Genomic DNA, 18,308 nt, shown 5'->3' with positions numbered 1-18,308 from the left:
GGTGTCTGGAAAGAGGTGGGATGGGAGTCCTGGAACTTCTTTGGCCCATTCAGGGGTGCCCCGGGCTTGTATTTCGCCCTTTGCTCGTTCATTGATTACACTGGTGCCTCGGATGCTGGGCTGGCTGCCTCGGATGCTGGGCTGGCTGCCTCCGCCCCGTGACCTCTCGTTCACCACGTTGGCGTCATGTTTGGGTTTTTGCAGCAAATCTGCCCCTAGAATATAAACAGAGCATGACTCAGGGAACTGAAGAGATGTAGCCGGTGAAGGGCAGGAGGTGTGATCAAGGTCCAGGGAAGTGACGTCAGTCGTTACTACTAAGGACTTTGCATAGGTTACAGCTATGGAAATGAATGACAGATCTCAGAAGTTAGGTCTGTCTTCGGAAAAGAAAATATCGTGCGATTCAGGCGATTAACTCGGTAGTCCTCAATTTTTCCCCTGATGCAAAAATTCACGGGAGGAGGGTACTCCTTTCCAGCCATGAATACAAAGCGCCACCTGAAGGGCTGGTGGAAGACTGGAGGTAACAGTGTCGCCTCCCTCTTGCCCTCCACTTTCCCTGCTAAGACAGAGGAATAAGGCCTTTCCAACCACTGCTAACAAGTGATTATAGGGACCTGTAAGGGAAGAGCAGCAGAAACTGTAATATTAAAAAAGAATGAAGATACAGGATGAGGGGCTGCTGTGCCCTAAAGAAGTCCAGGAAGTTCTGAAAAATGACAACAGTGGGTCACTTGTCATCTTTCATCAAGGTCTCAGGGTCTCTGATTGAAAAAAAAAAAAAAAAAACATGAAAAGAAACAAGGAAAATGAATTGCATAGCCCTACATTTTTTAATTTTTAGGATTTTTTTTTCTATGTGGGCCATTTTAAAAGTCTTCATTGAATGTGTCACAATATTGCTTCTCTTTTATGTTTTCGTTTTTTGTTCACAAGGCATGTGGGATCTAAGCTCCCCAACCAGGGACTGAACTGGCACCCCTGCATTGCAAGGTGGTCTTCACCACTGGACCGCCAGGGAAGTCCCTAACCTTTGTTTTTAATGCTAATCATTTTTCTCCATGGCATTTTTCAAGCCTTATTATGTATGGAAATCCAGGAATTCTTGTATCGCATTATATTTTTGTAATGTTTAGTCCTTGTTTTCAAAGTGGTTATTTTAGCTGATTTGAGCTTTGACCCAAATATAGCTAAATCTCTCAAAGGAATACTTTAAAATCAATGGAGAAGAGTGTTATTTTCCCATCAAATCTACTGGAAACAATCATAGCTAGTTTAAAAATGATTTTAACTTTTATTTTGAAAATACCTATTCATGGTAGCAGATTACATAACACAGATACTCAGGAGATGAAATTTCATTAACCTTTATGCCTTAAGGCCTTTCTAAATGCAAATACTTTTTCACAGACTAGCCACTCTGTCAACCCTTTACAGCTTGCTACATATACTTGTAGCAGAACATTTAGAATATTATACAGAAGGTAATTTTGTAAGGAGATCAGTCCTGGGTGTTCTTTGGAAGGCATGATGCTGAAGCTGAAACTCCAGTACTTTGGCCACCTCATGCGAAGGGTTGATTCATTGGAAAAGACTCTGATGCTGGGAGGGATTGGGGGCAGGAGGAAAAGGGGACGACAGAGGATGAGATGGCTGGATGGCATCACTGACTCGATGGACGTGAGTTTGAGTGAACTCTGGGAGTTGGTGATGGACAGGGAGTCCTGGTGTGCTGCGATTCGTGGGGTTGCAAAGAGTCGGACACGACTGAGCGACTGAACTGAACTGAACTGAATTTTGTAAGGGCTTCCCTGGTAGCTCAACAGTGAACAATCTGCCTGCAATGCAGAAGACATGGGTTCCATCCCTGGGTTGGGAAGATCTCCTGGAGAAGAAAATGGCAACCCACTCCAGTATTGCCTGGAACATGCCAGGGATAGAGGAGTCTTGCAGGCTGCAATCCATGGGGTCACAAAGAGTCAGGCACGACTGAGCAACTAAACAACAACAACTTTCAAAGTCAATTGGTGGTTTTGTGGAGAACTAGACATACTCTAACAATACAATACAGCAAAATTTAGTTCACATGTGTCGTGACAGGGCTTCCCAGATGGCTCTAGCGGTAAAGAACCCACCTGCCAATGCAGAAGATGTAAGTGACATGGGTTCAACCCCTGGGTCAGGAAGAGCCCCTGGAGGAGAGCATGGCAACCCCCTTCAGTATTCTTGCTTGGAGAATCCCATGGACAGAGGAGCCTGGTGGGTTATAGTCCATGGGATCACAAGGAGTCAGACATGACTGCAGCAACTTGACATGGGTGCACACACATGTCATGACAAGTAATATTTTTCTATTTATTCCAATATATTACTTCTTAGTTACTCTATTATTGTTGTTGAGTCTCTGTCAGGTCAGACTCTTTTATGACGCTATGGACAGTAACCTGCCAAGCTCCTCTGTCCATAGAATTCTTTAGGCAAGAATACTGAAATGGGTAGCCATTCGCTTCTCCAGGTTGTATCTTCCTTTCTCCAGGATATCTTCCCCACCCAGGGATCAAACCCAGGTCTCCTGCACTACAGGCAGATTCTTTATAGTTAGAGTCGTCAGGGCAGCCCAGAGGGCAGAACATTTGTTAATCAGATGAGAAGCAGTCACAAAACCACCTGAGACAAGATTAAAGGGACCAGAGAGGCTCATTAAGATTAAGAGACTGGGCTACCTAAGACCCTGCACACACCCTAATCTTGTCAGCAATCCCATCCTTTTGAAACTTTGCAGAAGAAAGAAGAATGCAAGACTTACTTGCATTGATCCTTATTACATACCCCTGCTTGACTTGGCCAAAAGCAAAGAGGAAGCCTCAAGGAGCCTCTTGATGAGGGTGAAAGAGGAGAGTGGAAAAGCTAGCTTAAAACTCAACATTTAAAAAACAAAGATCATGGCATCCGGTCCCATCACTTCATGGCAAATAGAAGGGGAAAAACTAGAAACAGTGACAGGTTTTATTTTCTTGGTCTCCAAAATCACTGCAGACAGTGACTGCAGCCACAAAATTAAAAGACATTTGCTCCTTGGAAGAAAAGCTATGACAAACCTAGACAGCTACCCATTCCAGTACTCTTGCCTGGAGAATTCCATGGACACAGGAGCCTGGTAGGCTACAGTCCATGGGGTCTCAAAGAGTCAGACACAACTGAGCAACTAACTTCATACTTCATTTTTGCTGTTCATCCCAGGCTTCCCTGTTCTTCACTATCTCGCAGTTTGCTCAAACTCATGTCCATTGAGTCGATGCTGCCATCCAACCATCTTATCCTCTGTCACTCCCATCTCCTCCTGCCCTCAATCTTTCCCAGCATCAGGGTCTTTTCCATTGAGTCGGCTCTTCGCATCAGGTGGCCAAAGTACTGGGGCTTAAGCTTAATCAGTCTTTGCAATGAATATTCAGAATTGATTTCCTTTAGGATTGACTGGTTTGATCTCCTTGCTGTCCAAGGGACTCTCAAAAGTCTTCTCCAACACCATAGTTCGAAAGCATTAATTCTTCAGCCCGAAGCCATCTTTTATGGTCCGACTCCCCAATCTGTACATGACTACTGGAAAGACCATTGCTTTGACTACATGGACCTTTACTGTACACCTGAAACTAACACAACATTGTATATCGACTATACTTCAAAAAAAAAAAAAAAAGGAATATAAATTTATGCATAGTATTTGAAGTAAAGTAGATTTTAAAAGTCAGCTAAAATGTAGGGATTTTACATGTGTGTGGTGGAAAGGTGCTTCTCTTCACAAGCCTTGTAGAGCTATTTGACTTTGCAATCTGTCTGAAAGTATATATTTGAGTAAAAGGAATAAAAATTAATCTAAAGAACTAACAGCAAAAGGTTTTTTGGTTTGGTGTTTAAAGTCTGAGGAAATTGAGTGCAAAGCCAGCTCAGGAACTCAGTTTTCTGCCAGTCATATCACTTCTCTGTAACAGCTTTAGCCTCAAAAGCTGACCAAACGGAGCACATTGTTTGGAAAATTAAAAGGGCCCTTGTAGGCATTCAGAAGGTTATGGTTACCTACTAATTGTTTGACCCCTCATGAACTTTTGTCCACTTTGAATTGGATTTGCATTTATCTACTTTGGTGTTCACTGAGTTTGAATTTACACCCCTTTTGGAGAGAGAGAGAAGAGAGGACCTAACTCCACCCGCCATAGTAATCAGATTAACGTTGGAAGGAAAATCAAGTCCTAAGTCTAGTGCAGGAGGGGTGTACCACACAAATCCTGTATAGGCAAGTTTGCTATATAAACTGGGACCAAGAAAGGTCCAGGCACTCAGAACACTGATATCATTTGCGGAACAGCACAGTAAGAACCAAAGGGTAGCATAAACACTTAGTCTGTGTTCTACCTGGAAACTGAAACACAATGAAGAGGCATTAAATTTAGTCTGCCTTGTTTCATAACTTTGCCTATAACCAAGCTCTTACAAAAGGTATTAGAGTGTTGTCTTTGGCGTGGCTGAATAGCCATAGTGGTCTCCCTGAATTCTACATCTCACTTCTCCCATTCATCCTCTAGTGACAGTAATCTTACAGGTTACATGATCTTTTTCCCCCTCTTCAAAAACTTTCAATAGCTTTTCATACAATGCAGGATAAAAACCAAACTCCTTAAACTCATATGGTAAGTATCTCCTTTGCCTCTCCTTTCTGTTTGTCCATCCCTGTTTCCTTTAGACCTTGATCATAAAGATGAGACCATTAGACAACATTAATAACTTAGCTCATTAATAACTTAGCTCCTGATTTCTGCTTTCCTAAATATATGTAACACCTTACTGAATCTATTGATTGCTTTCTTGGAGTAGAAGTAAGAACGAAGAATTAAGTTGTTAAATAACTGACCCTCTCTCCCTAGCTTCCTCTTTAGTAAATTTGCAGGTGGATCTTTCAAGCACAAGTGGATGACACAGGCAAGAGAACGTCCAAGCACAGGTGGACCATGGGAGCAAGACAGTGTCCCGAGGAAGAGACATCAGCAGGTTTGCATGCAGTGGAAAGATGATGAAGAATCTGACCTCCTGCCTTAATGACTAACTAAGATTGTTTCTCCTTGTTCCATTTAAAAATTGGCATGACGAAGCAGGATCATCAGAGTTGGTGTCTGGACATAAGTCCACCATCTCCTCAGATTGCTGACTTTTCTTCTTTATCAAAGCTTGCCCTTCAATTTATTGGCTATTGAGCAGCAAGCAGCCAAGCCTGCACACAGTTAAAATATGTAATTTGGTGTTTGTTTAGTTGTTCAGTTGTGTCTGACTCTTTGCGACCCCCTGGACTATAGCCCACTAGGTTCCTCTGTTCGTGGAGTTTCCCAGGCAAGTGTACTGCAGTGGATTGCCATTTCTTCCTCCAAGGGATCTTCCCAACCCAGGGATTGAACCTGCATCTTACCGCTGAACCATTGGGAAAGCCTCATACTATGTAATACTTACTTGTCATCAAAAGATCCCAGCCTATCTTTTCAGAATCTTTCTTTTTCTATTACTCTTGGGATTTTTAACACTCTCCATGATTCGCATTCCCATCTTTCCCATCTTTGCTCATAGACAGAAAATGGACTTATCATGCATATTTGATGTTTACATTCTATAATCTTTCAGGTTTCAACTCAGACATGACTGCTTCATGACACCCTTTCCAAGTTCTAAAGTTCTGAGCAATTCTCAGGTGGAAAATAGTGCAATTCTGGCTTAACAGAGGCGAAGGTTCCAACAGATGGGTATTGGCCAACATTATTCAGACACAGCTTGTAAATTATCTTCTACAAATGTATCTTGGACAATCCATAAATCACTGAAATTGTTTTCCCTGTCAGTCTGTTCAAGGGCGGACTTCCCATCCTGTCTTCTTTATTACCTTCCAGCCAATCTGCTCAGCCGATGAAAAGAAAACAAAACTCTGCTGTTCCCAGACTTTGCAGTTTTTCTCCCCTGCCTCTTAAATTTGTTACATAAATTTCATTTTTGCTTTAGTTCCATGCTCTCATATACATGTAAACTCCTAATGTTTAACTAATCAGACCCTTTGATAGTCTTCTCAGCCAGACCCTATAAATCCCGACTTAGACTTGGACCAGAAACAAACCACTACAAGGTTTCTTGTGCTGTTCTATTTGCCTCTAAACCACAGAGGAAACCAGTCATCACAACCCAGTCAATCTTCTCTCAGACTCATCTTCCCGCAGAAAGGAGCTCCTGTATTATTCTTGTGTAAACTAGTCCACATCTGGTCCATTTCTCTCAGACTGGGAGCTTCATGCTCTCAGTGTCTTCTCCTTCTGCTATGTAGATTTTTTTTTTTTTATAATGAACCTTGTTTTTTAATTGTTGACTCATTTTTTTTTAATTTACTTATTTTTAACTGAAGGACAATTGCTTTACTGCATTGGTTTATGCCATACATCAACATGAATTAGCCATGGGTATACGTATGTCTCCTCCCTCTTGAATCTTACTCCCACCTCCCATCCCTTCCTACTCCTCTAGGTTGTGATAGAACCCCAGTTTGGATTTCCTGAGGCATACAGCAAATGTCCATGGGCTATCTGTTTTATATATGGTAGTGTATATGCTTCCATGCTACTCTCTCCATTCATATAGATACTGACACTTCCTTTCAGATATCCATGCCCCACTGGACATGTTTCAGTTTTGGCAAATAAAAAATGATTTTTTTAAAGTGTGGGTTTTTTTTTCCCCCACTTAGTGTAATCACCCTCAGTTCAGTTCAGTCACTCAGTCGTGTCTGAATCTTTGCAACCCCATGGACTGCAGCACGCCAGGCTTCCCTGTAAATCACCAACTCCCGGAGCTTACTCAAACTCATGTCCATCGAGTCAGTGATGCCATCCAACCATATCATCCTCTGTCATCCCCTTCTCCTCCTGCCCTCAATCTTTCCCAGCATCAGGGTCTTTTCAAGTGAGTCAGTCCTTTGTATCAGGTGGGCACAGTATTGGAGTTTCAGCTTCAGTATCACTCCTTCCAATGAATATTCAAGACTGATTTCCTTTAGGATTGACTGGTTTGGGAAACACCTTAGAAAACCCAAATTAAGCTCTCTCTATATATACAGATTAAGCTATAGAGTTTGGATAATGAAGCTTCATAGGCAGGCTGCAGGATGTTACCAGGGTCTCCTGCACTGCAGGCAGATTCTTTACCATCTATGCCAGCAGAGAAACCCATGAGGATGGTTAAAAGGAGTGAAACAAAATTAAACCAGTGGTGAAAGTGATTGAGCTGATGAGCAGATGTCTTAGACTGAGTAAAGAAGTGAAGCCAAATAGCTGCTAATGGCTTGTGACAAAATGGGAGTGGGGACAGGGGCGGGAGACTCCATGTGGCTAAGGACAGGGCAAGGGGGGAGGCAAAGTGAGGCAGATAGATCTCTTTAGAACAAGATCCTTACAGGCAGGGTTTCTTTCCAGATCTCCTTGTACCTGAGGACATTTTAACTTCTTTAAGGCTGTAGCATCCTGAAGGTTGAAAGGATCTAGAGTACTTTATGGAATATGTGACACTGAAGAGATTCATTTGGCAGTGCAAAACAAGGCCCCCTTGGGTGTTATTAACAATTCATGCATTTAACAATTTCCAGAGGCAGTGTCTTAAATGACTCAGAATAAAGTAGATCACCAGCAGATTATACTCACTTAGAACATTTTCCCTCCTGGCTCAGTGAGCGTTCCAAGAAAGGGTTTAATGAGGTGGTGCATTAATCAGCCACCCCTGGGTCTGTATTGCTCCCTGAAATGGAGCTAATTGACTAATAAACAAATTTTCTAAAATATTCCGTACCTCTACACAGGATATATTAAGACGGATCACATGTCTCCAGCTGTTTACCTCAACCAACAAATATTTATTGATGAAATAAAGCTACGTGAGGGGTGACTTAGCAATAATACAGCAAGCTGACTGGCAAAAGGACAAATCAGAATATAATTCTCAGCAACATCATAGGAGGCAAGTGAAAATAAACTGTCAAAAGTAATAGTAACAAATGCATGTGTATAATAATTTACAAATCTTGTCATTTCTAGACAGTTTATTTGATTTTCACAACTATCATCAGTGGTGTTATTATCCTTTCTTTTACAAATGAGAGACTGTTCTTGAAAGAGTTTGGTAACTTTCCTAAGGTCACTGGCAAGTAGTTTTTCCCCAAATGTACTTCATTTCCTAAATTTTCCAATAACAGGAAATTTTGGAGGTAGTGTGTTATGTGGACAGGTTAGCAATGCAACAGCAGGATGGTGCCCTGGGAAGGACTCCAAGCAGTTAGTGCTCCAAAGATTGGAGAAGTACGCATTTGCCAGGCTAGAACACTGGAGTGGGTTGCCATTTCCTCCTGCAGGGGATCTTCCTGACCCAGGGATCGAACCCACGTCTCTTGCATTGGCAGGTGGATTCTTTACCACTGAGCCACCAGGGAAGCTTTAGGTGCCAATAGGAGAATGCATTTCTACCATCGCTCCACCAGGTGGCAGTGAAGGTCACCACTAGAAACAAGTGTTGTCACTATAGAGACAGGACTTGAAAGCAGTCAAAGCAGGAAGGAGGAAAGAGGCAAAACAATGCTATTCTTTTAGAGTTACAAAAGCATACGTGTGCATATGTGTGCATGCCTCCATGTGCGTGCATGTGTTTGCAGGGCAGAGGAACTAAAAAATGAATGGAACTGTTACTGCATTCTATTCAGTTTCCCGTTCTGTTAGTGGGTAGAAGAATGAAAGAAAGACCTCAATATTTGCACTTCAGTACTTTACTGTGCCCTCTTAGCCCATGCCCGCAATCCCACCCCTGGATTTTGGATGTCCAGTGAGGTACTACATGATGTCCCAAATTATCACTGTCATTTAGCATAAAAGTGAATGTTCTCATGAGAGGAAGGCTGTGTGAATTCAGTGCATTAACAGCTCTGGCTGTGCCTATACGAGTGTCTTTCTCCACAAGTGTACACAACCTGTTTGCTGCTAGGGAAACTTGCAGCGTCCTCTAGGGAAAAGAACTTGATAGGTGAAGGAATCCAAGCTGCCTCTGGTGCTTTCCAGTTTAGTAGTAATCAGCATCACTACAGGTTAATTGCAAATTTTTTACCCCTGGATAAAGAAGAGTTCTCAACAAGAGCATCCCATAGCAGAAAATAGATGCACCTGGAAATGAAGAGTTAGAATCTATCTTTCCCACAGAATGATGTTTAGATGCCATCCTAACCCTTCTGAAAGTTAGGAAAAATTTTTCCATTTGTCTGGGCATATTTACCAACCCTGAGGACACCTCCACTCCATTAATAAAACCAGATTTTGAGGGGTGGGAGGGATGTTCAAGAAGTAGGGGATATATATATATATATGTGTGTGTGTGTATATATATATGGCTGATTCATGTAGTTTTACAGCAGAAGCCAACACATTATAAAGCAATTATCCTCCAATTAAAAATAAATTAAAAAGGAACTTCTAAGGTACTATGACTACTATACTTCAGCAGATGAGACATTAAATTACAGAGAATTTAAATCACTTATAAATGTAATATTTTCCCTATAAATCACTTATAAATGTAATGTGAATTACTTATAAATGCAAATTAGTGTGCTAATTTTAAGTTGTGTTGCAAGCAGGAACCAAAGAAGGAATGTCTGACATATTACAAGAGAAAATATGTGTAATATAGTAACTGTTACTACTAGCAACTAGTGGCCATGTCTGTTTATAATTACATTTCTCTTGCTGGGTCTATAGGCTTATCTCAAATTTAACATAAACAAAAGTTTTAGCAATTTGATTTGTTACAGCTAAATAAAATACAACGGTTAAAAAAAAAAAAAAGGTCCCCATCAATCAGAAGAGTGTTGTACTCCGGGAGACTCTTTCTCCATCGGGGGCAGCTGCTTTTCTTCTGGCACTGATGGTAGATCAGGTGCTTTCTGCCCGCACCTTGAAACAGTGAAGCGAGTCATGCGAAGTGCTTCCTCATACCCTGGGAGGGTGTCCAGAGAGGAGGGCAGCTGGCCCAGGGAGCTGGGGGAGTGAGCCACAGCCAGGATCCTTCGAGCCGCAGGGCCGAACACTGACTGCAGGGCTAGGCAGGAAAGAACCGGAGTTCAAGTACATGTGGCATCTTCAGAAACCAGAGACTTACAGCACATGCAGTTCCCCTTGATTTATATTATTTTATGAAAAGGGTGTCTAGCCTCTGTCCCTTTTCTTTATTTACTCATTGGCTGCACTGGGTCTTCGCTGTTGCCCACAGGTTTTCTCCAGTTGTGGTGAAGAGGGGCTACTCTCTAGTTGGTGTGTGGGTTTCTCATTGCGGTGGATTCCCTTATTTCAGAGCACAGGCTCAGTAGCTGAGGAAGATAGGATTAGTTGTCTCACAGCATGTAGGATCCTCCTGGACCAGGAACTGAACCCGTGCCTCCTGCATTGGCAGGCAGATTCTTTACCACTGAGTCCCCAGGGAAGCCAAATCCCCCTTCATTTTCAACAAGTGTCAAAACTCATTGTCACTCTTGGCAACAGATGTTATAAAAGTCCTGTGAAGCTTGTGTAGAAACCAACTTCCCTCTTTGCTTTCTCAAATAATCTAAAATGTGTCCCCACATGTCATAACCCCTTTCTTTCCCCTTTACTAATTTAAAACCCTTTATGCCAACCCACTGAAGTTGCAGATCCCTTAGAAGTAATTGTTTCTGCCTATTTATGTTTCCCCGTAGACTGACAGTGAGAAAAGAAGCAGGAAAAGGTGAACAATGTGCTATAGCTCTCTCTTTTTTCAAAATAAATATTACAGCATATTTCCACCTGCTGTTCTGCCCAGTAGGTCACTCTCCAATTTTAGGAAAGAATATAATCCAAAGAAGAGAACAGAGGGAGATAAAGGAAAGTGTCTTATAACTATCAGGTGTTGGGCCTAATATTTAACAGAGTAAGACCTGGTGAATAAAGAATTTAAAGTATCCCATGACTAATTTTTCTAAAGATAAAAAATATAGTAAAGAGAAATATAAGTTTGGCTTTCACAAAATCTAAGATGTTTTCAAAAAAGGGATATGTGCAGTGCTTAAAACAGTTTTATCAAAGTAATTGTTTATCAACTTGTAAATTTTTCCTATAAGACATTTCCAATATCGTCTCTAACATTTCATTTCTTCCTTCATTCCATCATCAGACCATAAGTACAGCATCCGTGAGGGGCAAGGTCACCACACCATCAGGCATCTGGAAATTAAAGCTGCCCCAAGATTTAGAATCTTTAACACTATTCCCTCTTGGTACAGTGGGCTTCCCTGGTAGCTCAGCTGGTAAAGAATCCACCTGCAATGCGGAAGACCTGGGTTTGATCCCTGGGTTGGGAAGATTCCCTGGAGAAGGGAAAGGCTACCCCCGCCAGTATTCTTGCCTGGAGAATTCCATGGACTGTATAGTCCATGGGATCGCAGAGTCAGATACAACTGAATGACTTTTTATTTCTTGGTACAATGGATAAGAATCAACCTGACAATGCAGGGAACAAGGGTTCCATTCCTGGTCCCCGAAGATTTCACATGTCACGGAGCAACTAAACCCCTGTATCACAACTGCCGAACCCTGCTTGCTCTAGAGCCCATGCTCCCCAACCAGAGAAGCCATCACCATGTGAAGCCCTCATACCGAAACCAGAAAGTAGCCCCTTCCCCGGGGCAACTAGAGAAAGCCCGAATGCAGCAACGAAGACCCAGTGCAAGCAAAAATAATACGTGAATAAATAAATAAATCTAATACTGTTTGATCAATGTTTTTAAACCTTCGCACCAGGTGTTCTTTTAAACCCGGCTTCACTTCCCGTGTTACATGTCCATATACTCACAAGTGACCGTACTCTGGAGAGTGCTGTCATGGTCAAAAGCGATGACCGTCACTTCATAGGGTGGCTGGCCCTCCTCTCCCCCATTTTGCTGGCGATCCAGACAGCAGCGGAAGCACACAGAAGTCAGGCCGCACAGGAGAAGCAGTGCCCCGATGACCACCAGCAGCCTGCAAGGACCCCACGGAGTACTGAGAGCTCTGTGCTCCTTGTTTTGTTTTTTAAACCAATTTGCATAATCAGCCTTCAATGTCTGCATTTTAATTCTTGCTTGAATATTTTTTAGAATGCTTTTAAGATTTCAGTTCCAGGCTTTCCTGTCATATATATACTTCCTTATTTTGTCAGCAAGACTAAGTCAGTTCACTTGAACAATTCATGAGAGATTTAAATGCATTTTGGAGGGGCAAATTTTTACTGAAGTAGTCTCCTTTCTGTGGCTATTTCTAGAGTTGACCCTGAGAAAATACACAACAATCTGTTGATGTTAGCCCAGGAGATGGTATTGAAATAGGAAATCCTGCTATATTGTCACATAGGTTAGTGATGAGGAAAAGAGGCTTTACTCCGTGAGATGTTAGGTAAGTAGGCTCAATATCTCAGATTTTTTCCCCTCTGTTGTCAATATATTTAAAAATGAAAAAAAAAAAAAAAAAACCACTTAAAAACTAATACCCCTGAGAAACGCTTCCTTTTAAATGTCTTTTTGGGTAACATAGCTGAAACTTACCATATATACCAGAGATGTACCCAGTCTGTGGTCAGGCAGCTATGGAGAAAGAATAATAATTTTATTTTGCAATAAAAATATAATCAATGCCTGTTATACTTTCAGAATCAGAAATATGAGTTACAAAAATGTATGATACCTTTATAATAAAAGCGTTACAGGTTATGTTAACTTCAATGTAACCAGCTAAATCTATCATGAAATGGGATGCCTTTAGTAGTGGTTTATTCATCGTGCATGCTGTTGCTTCAGTTGTGTCCGACTTTTTTGCAACCCTATGGACTGTAACCCGCCAGGCTCCCCTGTCCATGGGATTCTCCAAGCAAGAACACTGAAGTGGGTTGCCATGCCCTCCCCCAGGGGATCTTCCTGACCCAGGGATCGAACCTGAGTCTCTTACATCTCCTGCATTAGCAGGCAGGTTCTTTACCACTAGTGCCACCTGGGAAGCCCAGAAGCGGTTTATACCATCAGGTAAATCACTATAAGACAGACTAAACTAGTTATCATTAAAGTAATGTTAATAGAACATGTAACCACAATCATTGTAAACAGTTTTGATGACGATTATCAAGAAAGAACTTGCAGAATAAGCTTACAAAGAGTAAAAATGAATGTGACAGTTAAGGTTTGTATATATTTGAAGTCAATAGCTTAAATATAAAGAATATTTCAATTATAAGCATGAACATTTATAATTTGTTTTACAAGCTGTTGCAAAAAGGGCGACTATATAGGTAAACAATAGAGCCCTACTATATAGCACATGGAACTATATTCAGTGACCTGTAATAATCTATAATGGAAAAGAATATGAAAAAGAATATGTATATATATAACTTAATCCTTTTGCTGTACCCTAGAAACTAACACAATATTATAAATCAACTATATTTTGATAAAAAATAAAAAGCAGAAACAAAGGGGAAAAAAAGAAAAAGAGGGGGGGGTCACAATAAAACCATAAAAACACCCACTATAAAAAGGGCTTTAAATTTTCACATCCAGGATCAAAACTGATAAGCATATCCCCTGAGGCCAAACAAGAAGGTGGGGGGGGGTGGGGGGGTGGGGGGGGTGGGGGGGGTGGGGGGGGTGGGGGGGGTGGGGGGGGTGGAATGTAAAAACCAACTCCATCATGATGAAAGCTAATTCAATACTCTGAATGAACTAGGGCAATTATCAATTTTCTCTACAGAATGAAGAAAATATGGATTGCATGGGACAAGAAGTGGAATAAGTTTGTAAGTAGGAAGAGAAGGGGAAGGAAAACATTTGTTACTGAAGATAATTATTAATGCATTTAATAATCCTTTCTGATATAGTGATCTGTTGAAATCTATTGAAATCTACTTCTCTATCCTCTCTGCACAGTTGTAGACCATACAGTTTGTTTCATCAATAAACAGTGTCTCTAAGTGTCCTCATATTTCTCATTCGTTCAAAGCCTCTTCCAGTTCTACAGCGTTATGATTCTGATTCTATTAAAAGTAACACTCCTACAGTGGTAGGCGTGTAAAACCTCAAAGAGCATGTGACAAGTAATGAAGGCCATTGCCATTCCCCCTGGGTTTAACAGACTTGGCTGTTGGGAAACTCTTTCCGTGGCTAAATATGTATTTTTCTTCAAGCTAAGTAAGTCTTTTACTCAAACTGTCCCTGCTTCCTTAAAACAGTTTACCTCCAAGAGGAGTGAATCTCTTCCCTTTTTCATCTTGGTGTCCTGTGTCTACACGAGACCTAATTGTGACAGATTTAGATGGAGGGATAATCACCTCAAAGTGAGAGCTAAGTGACACCTGCAATAAATACTGTTGTTACTGTGATTGTTGTGTAGTCTCTAAGTTTTGTCTGACTCAGTTGACACTGCATGGACTGTAGCCCACCAGGCTCCTCTGTCCATGGGATTTCCCAGGCAAGAATACTGGAGTGGGTTGCCATTTCTTTCTCCAGGGAATTTTCCTGGCTCAGGGATCAAACTTGCACATCTCTTGCATCTTCTGTGTTGGCAGGCGGATTCCTTACTACTGAGCCACCAGGAAAGTCCAATAAATATTAACGTGCCCTAAAAAATAGGAAATGCTCTGCATATCTGAAATGGTGGTTCTACTCTAGCAATCACCCAGGTTTATCTGTCTGAGTCTAGTGAATTCTGTCTGCCCCAGTGAGTCACTGAGAAGCATGGGAAAGAAAATCTTTCCCAAATCTCTGTGACTGTATAAACTGAGATTACTTCCTATCAAAAAAGTTTTGATAGGAAGATTGGCTTTGGAAAAAAGTGCTGTCAGCAGTATTATTTTGAGTGTTTAGGATGACTGGAATGCTTACTTGTTTTTGGAGAACCCGTCTGTGAGATCAGTGGGTGGAGGCCCATTTAAGTAGAAATAGGGAAATCACAGCTATCTGATGACATTTGACCCTGTTTGGGGTGTTGATGTTTTTGTCTGTCTCGCCTTCCTTCCACTGAGCATTCTCAGATACTTACTGTTCAGGACTGACACAGTTCTCCTCACATCTTGCCCGAGGAAGCTGTAGGAAGGGAAATAATCTCAGACAGGGAAATGGTCTCATTTGCTCTGCTCAGCAGCCTATGTGTCACCCTCATGACTGTGCCGTCAGGTTAGCGGGTGAGAGCGTAGTAAATACAAGGACAAGGTCATAGGGTCAATCATGGTTAGGACTGTTTTCATCTCTCCTGTGCCTGATCTTTATTAAATTCAAAGTGGGAAAGCCTGCAAGAGCAAATGTCTACTCTGATTTGGTTCTTCTTTTTTTCCGTGGTGGGGAGGGAGCATCTTTTATGAATGAGATGCAGTGTTTATACCAATTTGTTCATCTTAGAAACTTTCTCATCTGTCCCCCAGACAGATCCTTCAAATTCTCTCTCATTTACAAGTTGAATTCAACCCCAGTGTTCTTTTTTTATTTCCTCTGTACATCAATAACTCACTGGCAATACTTCAATCTAAAATTAAGAGTTAAAAAAAAAGCAACTCAGTGCCTTAGTGGTGGTAATTCTGTATTTAATTCTGTGTAGTACTATTTACTATCTGAGTAAAACATTTTGAAAACATGACTTAAGATTAAGCTAGATATGTCATTCAGCTTGTTCAGAGGGCAAATATTAAAACAAAAGCAAAAACTCACCATACAAGAGAAGAAGGGGGGAAGGGAGTGGAAGAACTATTTATTGAATAGCTACTCTCTGCCAGCCAGATTGCTAAGAATTTTTAAGATTTCATAACATTTCAGCACAGTAACCATGCCAGTGGGTACTTTACTTTGAAATGTTAAGGGTCTAAGGCATAGACATTTAAGTAACATGACAACTGCACATACCTATAGATTTGGCCAGAATTCCAAACCAAATTCTATCATGTGTTCATGTTGAATGAATTACTGGAACCAGAGACAGACTGCTCTAACTCCTTGACATTGCTGTCAGATCCCTTCTACTCCCAGGAAAGAAATCTTCCACCGCCTCTTCTAGGTATGTTTCAGTTGACTTTCTCCTTCTAAGACTCTCTAGGTAAATTTTTGTTCTAAAAACTGTTTCACTCTTCCAGTAACTTGGATGATTTGATATTATAGGAAATCAACAATAAATGCCCCAAAATTTCTCTAAGGAGATGGAAATTTGTACTTATTGAGAATTGGGAGCAGGGGGACACTCAGACTCATGACTTTGGGTGAAAAGGACTTATAAAAGAACTAACAGCTGACTTCTGCAAAAAACACTTGAGAAACTCCTGGTTTCACTAAAGATGACAAAGTATGGGTTTCCTCCATCCATCCACAGGACTTCGTTTTGCTTTCTTTACTAAAGGAAAATAAAAAAGCCTAAGGTGGTTAGTAGATAAAACATCCCTTTTCAAGCCTGTTACAAAAAGAGAAGAAATGAGAAAAGAAATTTGGAAGGGAAGAACAGGAAGAGAAGAGGAAGCAAAAAGAAAATACAAGGAAAAGATATGGGTTCAGGCCCTCAATTAACTGGTGTATAGGAAGCAAACAGACAGCAACCTTCCTGTTAGGAGCTGTACAGAAATTGGAAGCCAACCCATTTCATCATTTGCTTTTCTTCTTAGTAGATTTCATAACTGAATAAACTTCTCTCTGACAATGGTCTGGAATCCCTCAGTCCAATGACCCTTTCTCAATTGAGTTACTTAGAATCTCCTGCTTCTCAATGGAGAGAAATAAAAGGCCCAAATTACCTTTAAAGAGTTTTCTGTCTCTTAACTTATCTCTGACCGGGAGGCACCTAAACTGCTAGAGTGGTATTAAGGCTGATGTGGGACATACCGTTTAGGAGAATTATGTTCTTGGTTTTAATAATTTACTTGAGAACCTTTTTCTTTTTTTGGCCACATGAGTGGCTTACTTTTTGGACCTTAATTCCCCCACTAGGGATTGAACCTGTGCCCCCTGCAGTGGAAGCATGGTGTCCTAACCACCAGACCACCAGGGAAGTCTCAATAATTTACTTGAGATTTTGAGGGCTAGGTGATAAGACACTAAAAGAGAGAAATATACATAACAGACACTTCTAAATTGCCTTCGCTATCCTACTTGTATATATGTCCTTCTTTTCATTGATGTCATTCGTCACAGGTCACTATGTAACCCTATAATACTAAGGGAACATTCTAGTTAATTCTTTTCCCCTCCCACCCCTTTGGTTCGAAAGTATATGTCTTTCCCCCTCATTCAGTTTTCGCCCAGGTTCTTTTGACAGTTGGCTTATCTGAGAAACAAACAAAAGTCTCCTTCCTGCATTTTCACGACTCACCTGGGTGAAATACACCAGGGCGGAGGCCATCAGAGCTGGGGACTGCAGTCCCATCTGGCTGGACTCTTACTTCTCCAGATCAGGCACTGGGCATCCGTCGTCTCCCTTCTGTGCTCTGGGCCATGTCTGACTTCTTGACCTAGAGGACTTAAGGACAGAAACTTCTCTCAGCAATACTCTGGTTTTTCCTCCTCTGTCTCTTTCTCTCCTCTCACTCTCTGTAGTTGTTGTTTTCTGTAATTTTTCTCTCCCCTTTCATCCTAGCTTCTTTCTCTACTTCTGCCCCTGGGCTCAAGGTCTCTACATTTGCTTCCCTGCCCCTCCTTTTCTTCCATTCTACTTTTAGTCCTTTCTAGATGCCTTGTCCACACTGCCTCCAAAAGGACAACTCTCAGGAAGGACACGTAAGTCCTGTGAATTAGGTATTTTTCTAGGCAGTGGTAAGAAACTGGACTTGAAGGGGGATCAAAGGGAGACCAAATAAAGTCTCTTTTCCATCAGAAAAGGAGTAATATTCTTGGCCCTTCACCCAAGCACTCCAGGATGACTGTTGCTGGTTGAAAGTCACCCTGCCAACCTCCATTCACACTGGCTCTCCATGTGATTAGCCCTCCTCTCTTGCTCTTGGAAACCACCCCCCTTTACTATGTTGATAATCAACTCTCCTGGTTCTGGGTCATTTATTTCTAGACACTGGAGTAGGGCTGAGAGGTTGCCAAATGAACTGGAAAGCTATAGCATCTTTGGAAAAGCAAGTTTGGAAATTAGAATTTCTGGATGCTGTCCTTGAAGTTGCCCTCCACACTGACTTCAATTCTTATTGAAATAGTGAAAAATCAAACAGACATTTCTAAAACAAGACTCAAGATC

The 18,308-nt window shown here is 41.4% G+C and overlaps 1 protein-coding gene across 3 annotated transcripts; it reads right to left on the bottom strand.

Annotated features, from left to right (window-relative positions):
• Nucleotides 1-7,905: 7,905 nt before the first annotated feature.
• On the bottom strand, nt 7,906-18,058 carry TMEM52B (transmembrane protein 52B). 3 transcript variants are annotated; one of them, XM_027541305.1, is made up of 6 exons: nt 17,968-18,058; nt 17,439-17,585; nt 15,135-15,178; nt 12,650-12,688; nt 11,923-12,089; nt 9,585-10,155 (listed from the first exon to the last, which is right to left on the bottom strand). In XM_027541305.1, exons 2-6 carry the CDS (start codon nt 17,490-17,492, stop codon nt 9,911-9,913), a joined length of 549 nt encoding a protein of 182 aa, XP_027397106.1. In that variant the 5' UTR covers nt 17,493-17,585; nt 17,968-18,058; the 3' UTR covers nt 9,585-9,910. The 3 variants fall into 3 exon arrangements, 2 of the variants coding, with proteins under 2 accessions (XP_027397106.1, XP_027397107.1); XM_027541306.1 differs by having other exon boundaries at nt 11,935-12,089; nt 17,439-18,027; XR_003511061.1 differs by lacking the exon at nt 15,135-15,178 and having other exon boundaries at nt 7,906-10,155; nt 17,439-18,026.
• Nucleotides 18,059-18,308: the final 250 nt, after the last annotated feature.

Source organism: Bos indicus x Bos taurus, chromosome 5 (genome assembly GCF_003369695.1).
Source record: "Bos indicus x Bos taurus breed Angus x Brahman F1 hybrid chromosome 5, Bos_hybrid_MaternalHap_v2.0, whole genome shotgun sequence".
Taxonomy (NCBI): Eukaryota; Metazoa; Chordata; class Mammalia; order Artiodactyla; family Bovidae; genus Bos; species Bos indicus x Bos taurus.
The sequence above is the reverse complement of the archived record's forward strand: the minus strand, read 5'-3'. Positions and strand labels throughout refer to the sequence as shown.